The sequence below is a fragment of the Manis pentadactyla genome, chromosome 4, assembly GCF_030020395.1.
Source record: "Manis pentadactyla isolate mManPen7 chromosome 4, mManPen7.hap1, whole genome shotgun sequence".
Taxonomy (NCBI): Eukaryota; Metazoa; Chordata; class Mammalia; order Pholidota; family Manidae; genus Manis; species Manis pentadactyla.
The window spans coordinates 78,207,540-78,221,339 of NC_080022.1; the positions used below are offsets into that span (position 1 = coordinate 78,207,540).

At 35.8% G+C, this 13,800-nt stretch overlaps 1 protein-coding gene across 1 annotated transcript in view; it reads right to left on the reverse strand.

Annotated features, from left to right (window-relative positions):
• The window catches only part of HFM1 (helicase for meiosis 1), a 167,542-nt gene that overhangs the window by 148,267 nt on the left and 5,475 nt on the right, over positions 1-13,800 (reverse strand). Inside the window, exons 3-4 of the mRNA XM_057500410.1 lie at positions 10,269-10,381; positions 1,857-2,166 (exon numbers count right to left, since the gene is read on the reverse strand). Of these exons, the coding sequence (XP_057356393.1) occupies positions 1,857-2,166; positions 10,269-10,381 (423 nt within the window). The remainder of the gene's footprint in view (positions 1-1,856; positions 2,167-10,268; positions 10,382-13,800) is intronic.

The following is a 13,800-nucleotide window of genomic DNA, read 5'->3' on the forward strand; positions in this document are numbered from 1 at the left end:
GGAATGTAAATTAGTTCAACCACTGTGAAAAGCAGTATGGAAGTTCCTCAATAAAATAAAAATAGAAATACCATTTGACCCAGGAATTCCACTCCTAGAAATTTACCCTAAGAAAACAAGATCCCTGATTCCAAAAGACATATGCACCCCTGTTTATCGCAGTACTATTTACTATAGCAAAAAAATGGAAGCAACCTAAGTTTCCATCATTAGATGAATGGATAAAGAAAAAGTGGTACATATACAAAATGGAATACTACTCAGCCACAAAAAGAAAAGGAATCCTACCATTTGCAACAATGTGGATGGAGCTAGAGGGTATTATGCTCAGTGAAATAAGCCAGGCGGAGAAAGACAAGTACCAAATGATTTCACTCATCTGTGAAGGATAACAACAACACAAAACTGAAGGAACAAAACAGCAGCAGACTCACAGACTCCAAGAAGGGACTAGCAGTTACCAAAGGGAAGGGGTTGGGGAGGATTGGTGGGGAGGGAGGCAGAAGGGGACTAAGGAACATTATGATTAGCACACACAATAAAGGTAGGTCATGGGGAAAGCAGTATAGCATGGAGAAGACAAGTAATGACTCTATAGCATTTTACTATGCTGATAGATAGTGATTGCAATGGCATTTGGGGGTACTTGATAACATGGGTGAATGTTGAAACCACAATTGCTCATGTGAAACCTTTGTAAGATTGTGTATCAATGATACCTTAATTTTTTAAAAAGATACCTAGACCCATCCCTACTTTATCTAGACTGTGGTTTAATAGGTCTAAAGTAGGACTTAGAATCCTACTTAGGAATCCAGATTTTCAACAAGCACTCCAGATGATGCAGCAGGTCTATGGGCCACTGTTTAAGACACACTGCCTTAGGAAAATACAAAATGTACTTGCTTACCCCTCAGCATCCTCTCTCATTTTAAACAAAAGGAAATTTTCTAAGAACAGTTCAAGCTCTGTGCTACCTTAGGACTTTTGCACATATTACTCCTTCTACCTGGAACACTCTCCTTTACTTGCATTAGCTTAATTCTACTCCTCCAAGGTTAAGCTTAAACACCACTTCTTCAGGAAAGCCTTCCTTGACTGTCCAGAGCAAATTAGGTTCCCATATTATATTCTCTAACAGCAATTCTCAAAGGATGGAGGACACTCTTTCAAGGAGATCATAGCTCAGAACAATTTTTAAAATATTACTAAGACATTGTTTGCTCTTTCTCTCTTTCTCTTACTTGTATACATGGAGCTTCCCAGAGGCTCCAAGTCATATGCTATAACGTAAAAGACTGAATGCAAAAGCAAATATGAGAATCCAACTATATTTCATTAAACCAGAAATTAAAAACATTTACAACACAAACCACTCCTCTCACTAAATTACTTTTAGTTTTAGAAAATAGTTACTTTTTAATAAAAATACATTAACAAGTACTGAGTTTATTATTTTTAAATGAATTAGCAAATTTTTTTTTCAGTTTTAATTTCTACTATGGTTAAATATTGATCAATATAACCCACATAACAAAAGCTCTTTGGGAATCTCCAATAATCTTTAAGTGTCCAGACAACAAAAAGTTTGAGAAACTCTGTTAACTATATGTTCACTGAAATAATTGTCATATTTAAAATATTTAATAAATTATTTTTAGTATTTACTATCTGTATTTTCCCCATTAAACTGTGGGCTCTCTGAAGATAAGAACCTAACTAGAATCCCTAAGTTAAAAGAATATCTGGTACATAGCCTATTTCTTTGTTGATGTTTTTCTCATTCAGATTCTTTTAAACACACATAAATATTGATCTTTATAGCTGAATATTATTTATTTAATTTAATTAATTACCTTTTTCGGAAGGCTGATGTACTCTCTCCTTTACCTTCTGCAAAATTTATTAATTTTGTATGATCCAAAACATTTTTCTTAGGTGCTATCTCAGTGCCAAAATGACTTTTGTCTTTCTGAGAACCATATATCAGTTTGCCAGTAACACAGGATACGTCATTGTTACCTGCCCCTCTTACATTTAGATCATCATCTTCATATTTACTAGATGGAAGGACATATTGGAATTTTTGTGTTGGTGAAATATAAGTTGTGTTTTCATCAATTATCTTTAAATTTGATGTTAACATTTTTGGCCTTGTTTCTTGACCTACAAAAATGGAATATATTAATTACTACATGTTCTCCATGAAAACAAATTTCAAAATGACTGAAAAAATTTAATAAAAATTTTCAGAGAGTTTATTAAGCAAATACGAAAGCCAAAAGAAAAGTGCTAGTACAATAACAACATAATCTATAATACCATATGTGATTTTAAAATATTGGTGATTGTTATTCTTACAGTATATCACTGAAGGGCACTCAGAAATTAAGAATTATTGTAATTAAATTTGAAAAGTATAAAAAAACTACATTATAAAATAATGAGATACAAAATAATATAATAATTCCTGACACACAAACATAATCATAATCTTAATATTTAGGTATTTTATCTAAAATTGACATAATTATACAAATAATTATGAAGATTTTTAAATTTACACACAGAAATACAATGATGAATCACATAAAATGTTAGTGAACATGATTCGGTATTAAAATATTAGCAAAAATCAATGAAACCAAGAGCTGGTTCTTCGAGAAAATAAACAAAATAGATAAGCCTCTAGCCAGACTTATTAAGAGGAAAAGAGAGTCAACACAAATCAACAGTATCAGAAATGAGAAAGGAAAAATCACAACAGATCCCGCAGAAATACAAAGAATTATTAGAGACTACTATGAAAACCTATATGCTAACAAGCTGGGAAACCTAGGAGAAATGGACAACTTCCTAGAAAAATACAACCTTCCAAGACTGACCCAAAAAGAAACAGAAAATCTAAACAGACCAATTACCAGCAACGAAATTGAAGCGGTAATCAAAAAACTACCAAAGAACAAAACCCCCGGGCCAGATGGATTTACCTCGGAATTTTATCAGACATACAGGGAAGACATAATACCCATTCTCCTTAAAGTTTTCCAAGAAATAGAAGAGGAGGGGATACTCCCAAACTCATTCTATGAAGCTAACATCACCCTAATACCAAAACCAGGCAAAGACACCACCAAAAAAGAAAACTACAGACCAATATCCCTGATGAACGTAGACGCAAAAATACTCAACAAAATTTTAGCAAACCGAATTCAAAAATACATCAAAACCATCGTACACCATGACCAAGTGGGATTCATCCCAGGGATGCAAGGATGGCACAACATTCGAAAGTCCATCAATATCATCCACCACATCAACAAAAAGAAAGACAAAAATCACATGATCATCTCCATAGATGCTGAAAAAGCATTTGACAAAGTTCAACATCCATTCATGATAAAAACTCTCAGCAAAATGGGAATAGAGGGCAAGTACCTCAACATAATAAAGGCCATCTATGAAAAACCCACAGCCAACATTATATTGAATAGCGAGAAGCTGAAAGCATTTCCGCTGAGATCGGGAACTAGACAGGGATGCCCACTCTCCCCACTGTTATTTAACATTGTACTAGAGGTCCTAGCCACGGCAATCAGACAAAACAAAAAAATACAAGGAATCCAGATTGGCAAAGAAGAAGTCAAACTGTCACTATTTGTAGATGACATGATACTGTACATAAAAAACCCTAAAGACTCCACCCCAGAACTACTAGAACTGATATCGGAATACAGCAAAGTTGCAGGATACAAAATCAACACACAGAAATCTGTGGCTTTCCTATATACCAACAATGAACCAACAGAAAGAGAAATCAGGAAAACAACTCCATTCACAATTGCATCAAAAAAAATAAAATACCTAGGAATAAACCTAACCAAAGAAGTGAAAGACTTATATTCTGAAAACTACAAGTCACTCTTAAAAGAAATTAAAGGGGACACTAACAGATAGAAACGCATCCCATGCTCATGGCTAGGAAGAATTAATATCGTCAAAATGGCCATCCTGCCCAAAGCAATATACAGATTTGATGCAATCCCTATGAAACTACCAGCAACATTCTTCAATGAACTGGAACAAATAATTCAAAAATTCATATGGAAACACCAAAGACCCTGAATAGCCAAAGCAATCCTGAGAAAGAAGAATAAAGTAGGGGGGATCTCACTCCCCAACTTCAAGCTCTACTATAAAGCCATAGTAATCAAGACAATTTGGTACTGGCACAAGAACAGAGCCACAGACCAATGGAACAGACTAGACAATCCAGACATTAACTCAGACATATATGGTCAATTAATATTTGATAAAGGAGCCATGGACATACAATGGCGAAATGACAGTCTCTTCAACAGATGGTGCTGGCAAAACTGGACAGCTACATGTAGGAGAATGAAACTGGACCATCGTCTAACCCCATATACAAAAGTAAACTCAAAATGGATCAAAGACCTGAATGTAAGTCATGAAACCATTAAACTCTTGGAAGAAAACATAGGCACAAACCTCTTAGACATAAACATGAGTGACCTCTTCTTGAACATATCTCCCCGGGCAAGGAAAACAACAGCAAAAATGAACAAGTGGGACTATATTAAGCTGAAAAGCTTCTGTACAGCAAAAGACACCATCAATAGAACAAAAAGGAACCCTACAGTATGGGAGAATATCTTTGAAAATGACACATCCGATAAAGGCTTGACGTCCAGAATATATAAAGAGCTCACACGCCTCAACAAACAAAAAACAAATAACCCAATTAAAAAATGGGCAAAGGAACTGAACAGACGGTTCTCCAAAAAAGAAATACAGATGGCCAACAGACACATGAAAAGATGCTCCACATCGCTAATTATCAGAGAAATGCAAATTAAAACTACAATGAGGTATCACCTCACACCAGTAAGGATGGCTGCCATCCAAAAGACAAACAACAACAAATGTTGGCGAGGCTGTGGAGAAAGGGGAACCCTCCTACACTGCTGGTGGGAATGTAAACTTGTTCAACCATTGTGGAAAGCAGTATGGAGGTACATCAAAATGCTCAAAACAGACTTACCATTTGACCCAGGAATTGCACTCCTAGGAATTTACCCTAAGAATGCAGCAATCAAGTATGAGAAAGATCAGTGCACCCCTATGTTTATCGCAGCACTATTTACAATAGCCAAGAATTGGAAGCAACCTAAATGTCCATCGATAGATGAATGGATAAAGAAGATGTGGTACATATACACAATGGAATACTACTCAGCCATAAGAAAAGGGCAAATCCAACCATTTGCAGCAACATGGATGGAGCTGGAGGGTATTTTGCTCAGTGAAACAAGCCAAGCAGAGAAAGAGAAATACCAAATGATTTCACTCATCTGTGGAATATAAGAACAAAGGAAAAACTGAAGGAACAAAACAGCAGCAGAATCACAGAACACAAGAATGGACTAACAGGTACCAAAGGGAAAGGGACTGGGGAGGATGGGTGGGTAGGGAGGGATAAGGGGGGGAGAAGTAGGGGGGTATTAAGATTAGCATCCATAGCGGGGTGGGAGAAAGGGGAGGGCTGTACAACACAGAGAAGACAAGTAGTGATTCTACAACAGGTTGCTACGCTGATGGACAGTGACTGTAAAGGAGTATATAGGGGGGACCTGGTATAGGGGAGAGCCTAGTAAACAAAGTATTCGTCATGTAAGTGTAGATTAATGATTAAAAAAAAAAATGCAGTTCCTATGTGGTGACCTCTAATGAGTTCTACACAATGATATAAAGGACATATAAAAGTGTAGGCAAAGGGTCTGTTTGTGTTTATACAGAGGATCAAAGCCTAATTTGGCTACCCCGAAAATGAACTAAGATACGATATGAAAAAGAACTTCCAACATCAGCACTCTCGGGAAGACTCATGACAGAAGATGATCAGAAAAAAAAAAAAAAAAAAAAACTTCAACAAAGATCCACACACTGTCACAGTTGTAGATGCACTCATCCCACCAGTTCCTGGACTTGCCATGGGAAAGATGAAGGAGATATCTAAGCTGGCCTGTGCATGCAGTAAAACAAAAATTGGACTGGATCTATACTGTTGGAACTCAACCAAGAATTAGGAGAAGTGCAAATTGTAGCACTCCAAAATCTTACAACCACAGACTATTTATCGTTAAAAGAACATATGGGATATGAACAGTCCCCAGGAATGGGGTGTTCTAGTTTATCTGAATTCTCTCAGACTGTTTAAGTTCAGTCGGACAATATCCACCATATCATAATAGATAAGTTTTCACAAATGCCTAAGGTGCCTAACTGGTTTTCTTGGTTTCACTGGAGATGGCTGGTAATTACAGGTATGCTTTGGTTAGGTAACTATATTCCTATTATGTTAATGTGTGTGCACAATTTAATTAGTCGTTTAAAACCTATCCATGCTGAAGTTACTCTACAAGAAGATATGTCAAAGAAATAATCAATCTTCCCAGGTTTTCTTCTGCCTGCTACTTCTATAGCTTTTCTTCTTCCTACCTAATCACAACCTTTAAATAGAACTCGTGCCACATGTCGAATTTACCGAGTATCATAATTCTTCCAAGTGGTAAAGACACCTCAAGACAAATGCTGGGCATAGAAGCCACAGGGCATAAATATGCAAAGAAGTAAAAAGCTAACCTTTTCAAACGATAAGGCTTCTCTCTCACTTACCAACTTAACATTTCCCTGTATGGCCCCGGAAGATGACTGGTTAGCCAGAGACGGGTAAGATTCCTCAAGGGAGGAACAACCTAAGACAGGCACAGTCGCAGGGGGCCATCTGGTGAGAAAATGGGGAGCAGCAGAGGTGAGGCTTAGAACCTCCCCCCTCATGTTCTGAGAGAAATCTTCTGCATACATGGATGTTTATTGCCCTCGTCTAGCTCGGATTAACACATAGTCTACAGGCACACACCTGATCATCTACATTTGCTCTCTTACAACACTAAACTCTGTTTTCTACCTTTATCTCGTATCTACCTACCACTTCAGCATTTTATTAAAAATAATAATAATAGAGAAATGTGGTATCCACATATAAATCAGGTTTAAAAATCAAATGAATATTCATATTTGAACTGACTGTGTATAGTTCATAATGCATTAACAAAACCGAAAGCTTCTGTGATGACTGCCCTTGCACCATTCACCATGTAACTTATTCACTATGTAAGAATTTGTACTCCATGTAAGAATTTGTTCGTTATGCATCAGAAGATTGGAGACTGACGAAAATTGGGCTTGGGGTGGATTAATGATTGTGCATTGAGTACTGACCCCCCTATACAGAGATTTGTTGTGGTTAACAACTATTTGATCAATAAATATGAGAGATGCCCTCACAATATATATATATATATACACACTTCCAATTGTAAAATAAATAAGTAACCGGGATGTAATGTATAGCATAAGGAATATAGTCAAAATATTGTAACAACTTGGTATGGTGATACCTGGTACCTAGAAATATCATGTATATAAATGTTGAGTCGCTGTGTTGTACACCTGAAACTAATGTAATGCAATGCTGTTGTCAACTACCCTTCAATAAAAAAATAAATAAAATATATGATAAGATGCTTTTAACTCTCTAATATTGCTACCAAAATCAAGACAAAAGAATGCTTTCATTAGGATGACAGAATTTTAATGGTTTCTTTACAGAGACTATATAAGTAATTTTAAGATGTTTAAGAGGAGTGAGGAAGCCCATTAGGACTTAAATTTGCTTTGTCACCTATGTATACATACTGAAGAATATATAAATATGTGTCTGTCTGTGTATGCGTATACACCACATATTCTACATATTATTTGGCATATACAGAGTATGTACATATACATGTATATTTTCATTGTAAAATATATATGTAAATTATAAAGCTTAATAAAATATACATGTATGAATCTACCACCCAATTTAAAATTCTAAATTTCACCAACAATATCACATTATATCAAATATATTGTTTCAGTGCACTTTTTTTTTGATATCATTAATATAAAATCACATGAGCCACATTGTGGTTACCAGATCCCCCCCCATTTTCAAGTCCCCACCACATACCTCATTACAGTCACTGTCCATCAGCATAGTAAGATGCTATAGAGTCACTACTTGTCTTCTCTGTGCTATACGACCTTCCCCATGCCCCCCCAGTGTTATGTGTGCTAATCATAATGCCCCTTATTCCCCTTCTCCCTCCCTTCCCATCCACCCTCCCCAGTCCCTTTCCCTTTGGTAACCATTAGTCCATTCTTGGGTTCTGTGAGTCTTGCTGTTTTCCTTCAGTTTTTTTCTTTGTTCTTATACTCCACATATGAGTGAAATCATTTGATACTTGTCTTTCTCCACCTGGCTTACTTCACTGAGCATAATACCCTTTAACTCCATCCATGTTGTTGCAAATGGTAGGATTTGTTTTCTTCTTATGGCTGAATAATACTCCATTGTGTATATGTACCACGTCTTCCTTATCCATTCATCTACTGATGGACACTTAGGTTGCTTCCATTTCTTGGCTATTGTGAATAGTGCTGCGATGAACATAGGGATGCATATGTTTTTTCTAAACTGGGCTGCTGCATTCTTAGGGTAAATTCCTAGGAGTGGAATCCTGGGTCAAATGGCATTTCTGCTTTTAGTTTTTTGAGGAACCTCCATACCGCTTTCCACAATGGTTGAACTAGTTTACATTCCCACCAGCAGTGTAGGAGGGTTTCCCTTTCTCCACATCCTTGCCAACATTTGTTGTTGTTTGTCTTTTGGATGGTGGCCATCCTTACTGGTGTGAGGTAATATCTCATCGTGGTTTTAATTTGCATTTCTCTGATGATTAGCGATGTGGAGCATCTTTTCATGTGCCTGTTGGCCATCTGAATTTCTTCTTTGGAGAAGTGTCTGTTCAGATCCTCTGCCCATTTTTAATTGGGTTATTTGTTTTTTGGGTGTTGAGGCATGTGAGCTCTTTATATATTTTGGATGTTAACCTTTTGTCAGGTAAGTATTTTATGAATATATTCTCCCATATTGTAGGGTACCTTTTTGTTCTACTATTGGTGTCCTTTGCTGTCCAGAAGCTTTTTAGTTTGATATAGTACAATTTGTTCATTTTTGCTTTTGTTTCCCTTGCCCAAGGAGATGTGTTCAGGGAAAAATTGCTCATGTTTATATTCAAGAGATTTGTGCCTGTGTTTTCTTCTAAGAGTTTTATGGTTTCATGACTTACATTCAGGTCTTTGATCCATTTTGAGTTTACTTTTGTATATGGAGTTAGACAATAATCCAGTTTCATTCTCTTGCATGTAGTTGTCCAGTTTTGCCAACACGAGTTGTTGAAGAGGCTGTCATTTCCCCATTGTGTATCTATGGCTCCTTTATCGTACATTAATTGACCATATATGCTTGGGTTTACAGCTGGGCTCTCTAGTCTGTTCCATTGGTCTATGGGTCTGTTCTTGTGCCAGTACCAAATTGTCTTGATTACTGTGGCTTTGTAGTAGAGCTTGAAGTCGGGAAGCATAATCCCCCCACCACTTTATTCTTCCTTCTAAGGACTGCTTTGGCTATTCAGGGTCTTTTGTGGTTCCATATGAATTTTACAACTATTTGCTCTAGTTCGTTGAAGAATGCTGTATGTATTTTGATAGGGATTGCACTGAATCTGTAGATTGCTTTAGGCAGGATGGCCATTTTGACATTATTAATTCTTCCTATCCATAAGCATGGGATGTGTTTCCATTTATTGGTATCTTCTTTAATTTCTCTCATGAATATCTTGTAGTTTTCAGAGTATAGGTCTTTCACTTCCTTGGTTATTCAGTACACTTGTTTTTAAACGTAAAATGATATTAAGCTAATTTTCTGCATCTTGTTTTTTTGCCTCAATATATTTCAGAAATCTGGTTTCCCAAACCAGAGGATTCTACCTTTAGTAAAGGGCAAGGCAAAAACTAAACAGCCATGACAGTTTTAATGGTAAGAGGAAACAAATTCACAAAACAAAAGAACAGGTGTGAGAGATAAATATATTTTGTGCATATAACATGCATATGTGTGTATATGCATGTATGGAAAGGGAAAATGTTTTAGATTTTAAGATTTAGTGAGCATTATTTTGAATAAAAGAAGTCTCTAAATTTCATTTTGTTCCATTAAAAAAAAGGAATTAATATTCTAATGTCTTACAATATGAGTTGCATGAGTTTAGCTTCACAATAAATATGTGACAATTTACCTAAAGGTTTATGACTTTCTACTTCCTCCTCTAATGTCTGAGTATCTGGAATTTCCGAAATCAGTGGAGCAGGTGGGAGAAACCAATCCAGTGATTTTTCATTGTCTGGACAGCTATATAAAATATAAAAGTGAGACTATATATGTTAACAAAGATAAAACATCAGAAACTATGTATTTATTAATTAAACATTACTCAATTACAGACTCTTAGAAATACATCCTATGAATTAACTTTCTGTTGTGACTTTGATTTATCCGTACACAGCAGCATTCTCAAATCTTTTTTCCCTCATGTGTCATAGTATTTATAAGACTATGTGAGATATGCTACCGAAATAATAGTCATATCTCCATCTCCTTTTCTCCATTTCAAATGCCTGTGAATCTTAAATCCCTTCCAAAAAAATAAAAAGCAGTAAATCATTCTGAAGCTTTAGCACCTTAGCTATAAAAAGTAACAAATTACTTACAACAGAACCTCACCAATAATCATGGGTCATCAATGCATAAATGACACCATTGCTGTTATTCTAGAGTAATCTTAAGGCATTATCACAAATTAATGTCATAACCCAAATATTGTTGGTCCAGAACTATCTGAAAACCTCAAAAAACTCAAAGAAACCAGGTGAAATTGATAATCACTTTATAAATCTATACTAATTGAGATTTTTGACACCCTATTATTAACTTTCTCTCATCTTTTTAGTTGTGATGCTATTAATATTTCCTTCCTAGTCAAAATTGACTTGTCCTTCACTATAACAAAAAGATAAATTTAAGTAAGAAGAAATAAAATTGAGAAGACCAGCACATACACTCTTTATGCCAAGTTGCAATTTTGATGCATCTATCTCTTCATTTAGGATTTTAAGCTCTCAAAAGTGAGACACCCTGTCTTTTATTTTTCTTTCTTTCATAGCACCTAACACATACTACTACAGTTATATTTTCCAAATCAAAAATCTACAACACATTATCTGACAATGCCTGAAAGACTGTCTGACAATAAGCAAACATTTGAAGTTTAGGACTATGTCAGAGGGTCCCCAAAATTATGGTCAGTGATTCTCTAGGATGACTCACAGGGCTCAACATACAGTCCTACTCATGACTATGAGAGAAAGTCCGGGGGAAACCAGGTACAAACTTGCAAAGGTCCTCTCCCAGTAATACAGGATCTCCTTAATTCCTTCAGCAATGAGTTGTTACAACACATGTGAAGTATTGCCAATGAGGGATGCTCATTAGGGACTCAATGTTCATGGTTTTAACTGAAGGCTAATCATGTGGGCATCCCCTTTCTTGAACTTACCTAAATTCCAGATTCCAGAAAGAAAAGCAGATGTTCAGAATAAAGCATATTTTTGTATAAACAGTTTACACACAGTAAGCATTCTAATCAGCTAATAGTGATAAACTTCCTAAAGTTCTCAGACTCTAGCCAAAGGCCAACCTTGCAAGCAGACCTTTTTTTTTCAAGGACAGCAGTTTAGGCCTGATGTATTAACTCTTTCCTGCATGGAGACTATTCCAGAAAAATCCAAGATGGTAACAAGATACAAAAGGCACACATCTAGCTCTATTATTCAGCCTCCCCATAAAATCAAATCTTCCTCATGATTTCCCTATTTTCCAGAGGTGCCACCAATATTCCAGTCACCCAGACTCCAAACGATAGTATCATATTTTAGCCATTATAACCAGACACACCAGTTCTTACTTCACCTTGCTTATAATACTTTATGAATTAATCCTTTCCTTGTATTTCCACTGTTACTATCCTAATCAAGCCTCTAATCAACCTAATGTCTGGCTGAGAAGAATACAGCCTTAATTGACCTCATTGCCCCCACTGCTTTCTCTCTCTAATATATTTTATACACTCTTATCACTTTAATTTGGAATTGTTTTTATCATTTTATTCCATTAAAAATCCTTCAGTGGCTTCCAAATAATGCCAGACTTCCAAGTGTCCTTAGTCCACGTTACATTTTAATTCTCCTATACATCCCTTGTAGTCAGCTGAAATGAACTACTTGTTCATTCTATCCCTCCTCATCTTTGTTCAAAAAATACTTCCTTTACACAGCTTGCTCCTGTACACAACCCTACCCCATAGCCACCTATAGAATTCCAACTGTCTTATTCATTCATTAATTGGTTCAATAATTATTTACTGAGTACTATATTCTAGGCACTGTTCTGATCCTAGAACTTAAATTTATTCAAAATCTAGCTCAAATCCTACCTTTACAAAATCTCCTCACATATTCCCTAAGAGTTTTTTTCTTCACTCTTTTAAGTACTATTTAAATCTGTAATATCTATCACAGTCTTTCTTGTATTGTGTGTCTGTGTGTACATTTATAGAAGGTAATAGATCTGATACCCCCTCTGGATTATAAACACTTAGAATTTTCTTTTTAGTTCCACTTACATCAATAGTACTTAAAATAGGGCTTTATATAATAGGTGTATTATTCAATAAATGTGTGTTGATTCAACTCCATGGCTTTTAACACATACAGCTATGTCCAAGATCCTTCTTGTGGCATTTAACATCAATCACAATCTATCCTCACATTACTTTCTAACTTTATGTCCCGCTGTTTCTCCTTTACGAATCTTCTGTTCCAGGAAACTTCTCTATACACTAGTCCCTAAAGGTACTATGAATTATCACATCTCCATTCTTTTTCTTTTGCTGTTATACTCTACCTTTAAATGCCTGCTTCCTCTCTGCTTATAAGAATTATCAAATCTTTCAGAGCCTCTGGAAGTCTCCCCTCACTACCATAAAACCTGACCATATCAGTTTGCCAAAGTCTCCTTTCAAACCTAAAATTTTGTTCCTTATCATTGAATGTATGCTTATCATTTGCTTTCTACCTTTTTTTTTACTTTGTATCATTAGAAGGGCAACTGTTATGGTCCAATCTTCCCAGGCCAGTCTTGATTAACACCAGCTGGATACACTCTTCAACTCTCAAAAGTGTCCCAGTCTAGATGATAAATTACATGGCACATTATTTACGAATGACCTTTCCATTTGTGTGTTTAATCAACTCAAGCAGATTTTTTTTTAACATTTAAGTCTGTTTCATCCTTTTTACGTCCCTTTAAGCATTCACTCAATATTTGAGTTAACATTTGAATGAATGAATAAATGAAGCAATAAATAATTTACTCAATGCTCAAAAAAAGGATAATACAATGGAACATATACATAGAAAACTTGGAATTCAGAGTAATTCAGATGTTAAAATCCGTAAGGGCCAGTATTCAAGACTACTTATTCTCCATTCTAATTTCCTTTGGTGCCACACCTTTATTTCCATCCTTATTTTCTGCCTGCATTGAAATTGCCTGTCACAGTCGACCTTTGGCACACTGGCCATTCCATTTCAAAAAGGTGCCATCACTGCTTAATATCCTGAGGTACTCTAACCATTACTTCCCATCTTTATCTTAGCTAAACAATTTGAACAAATCAGAAATACAAACAAATGGAAGCCAAATAGGCAAGA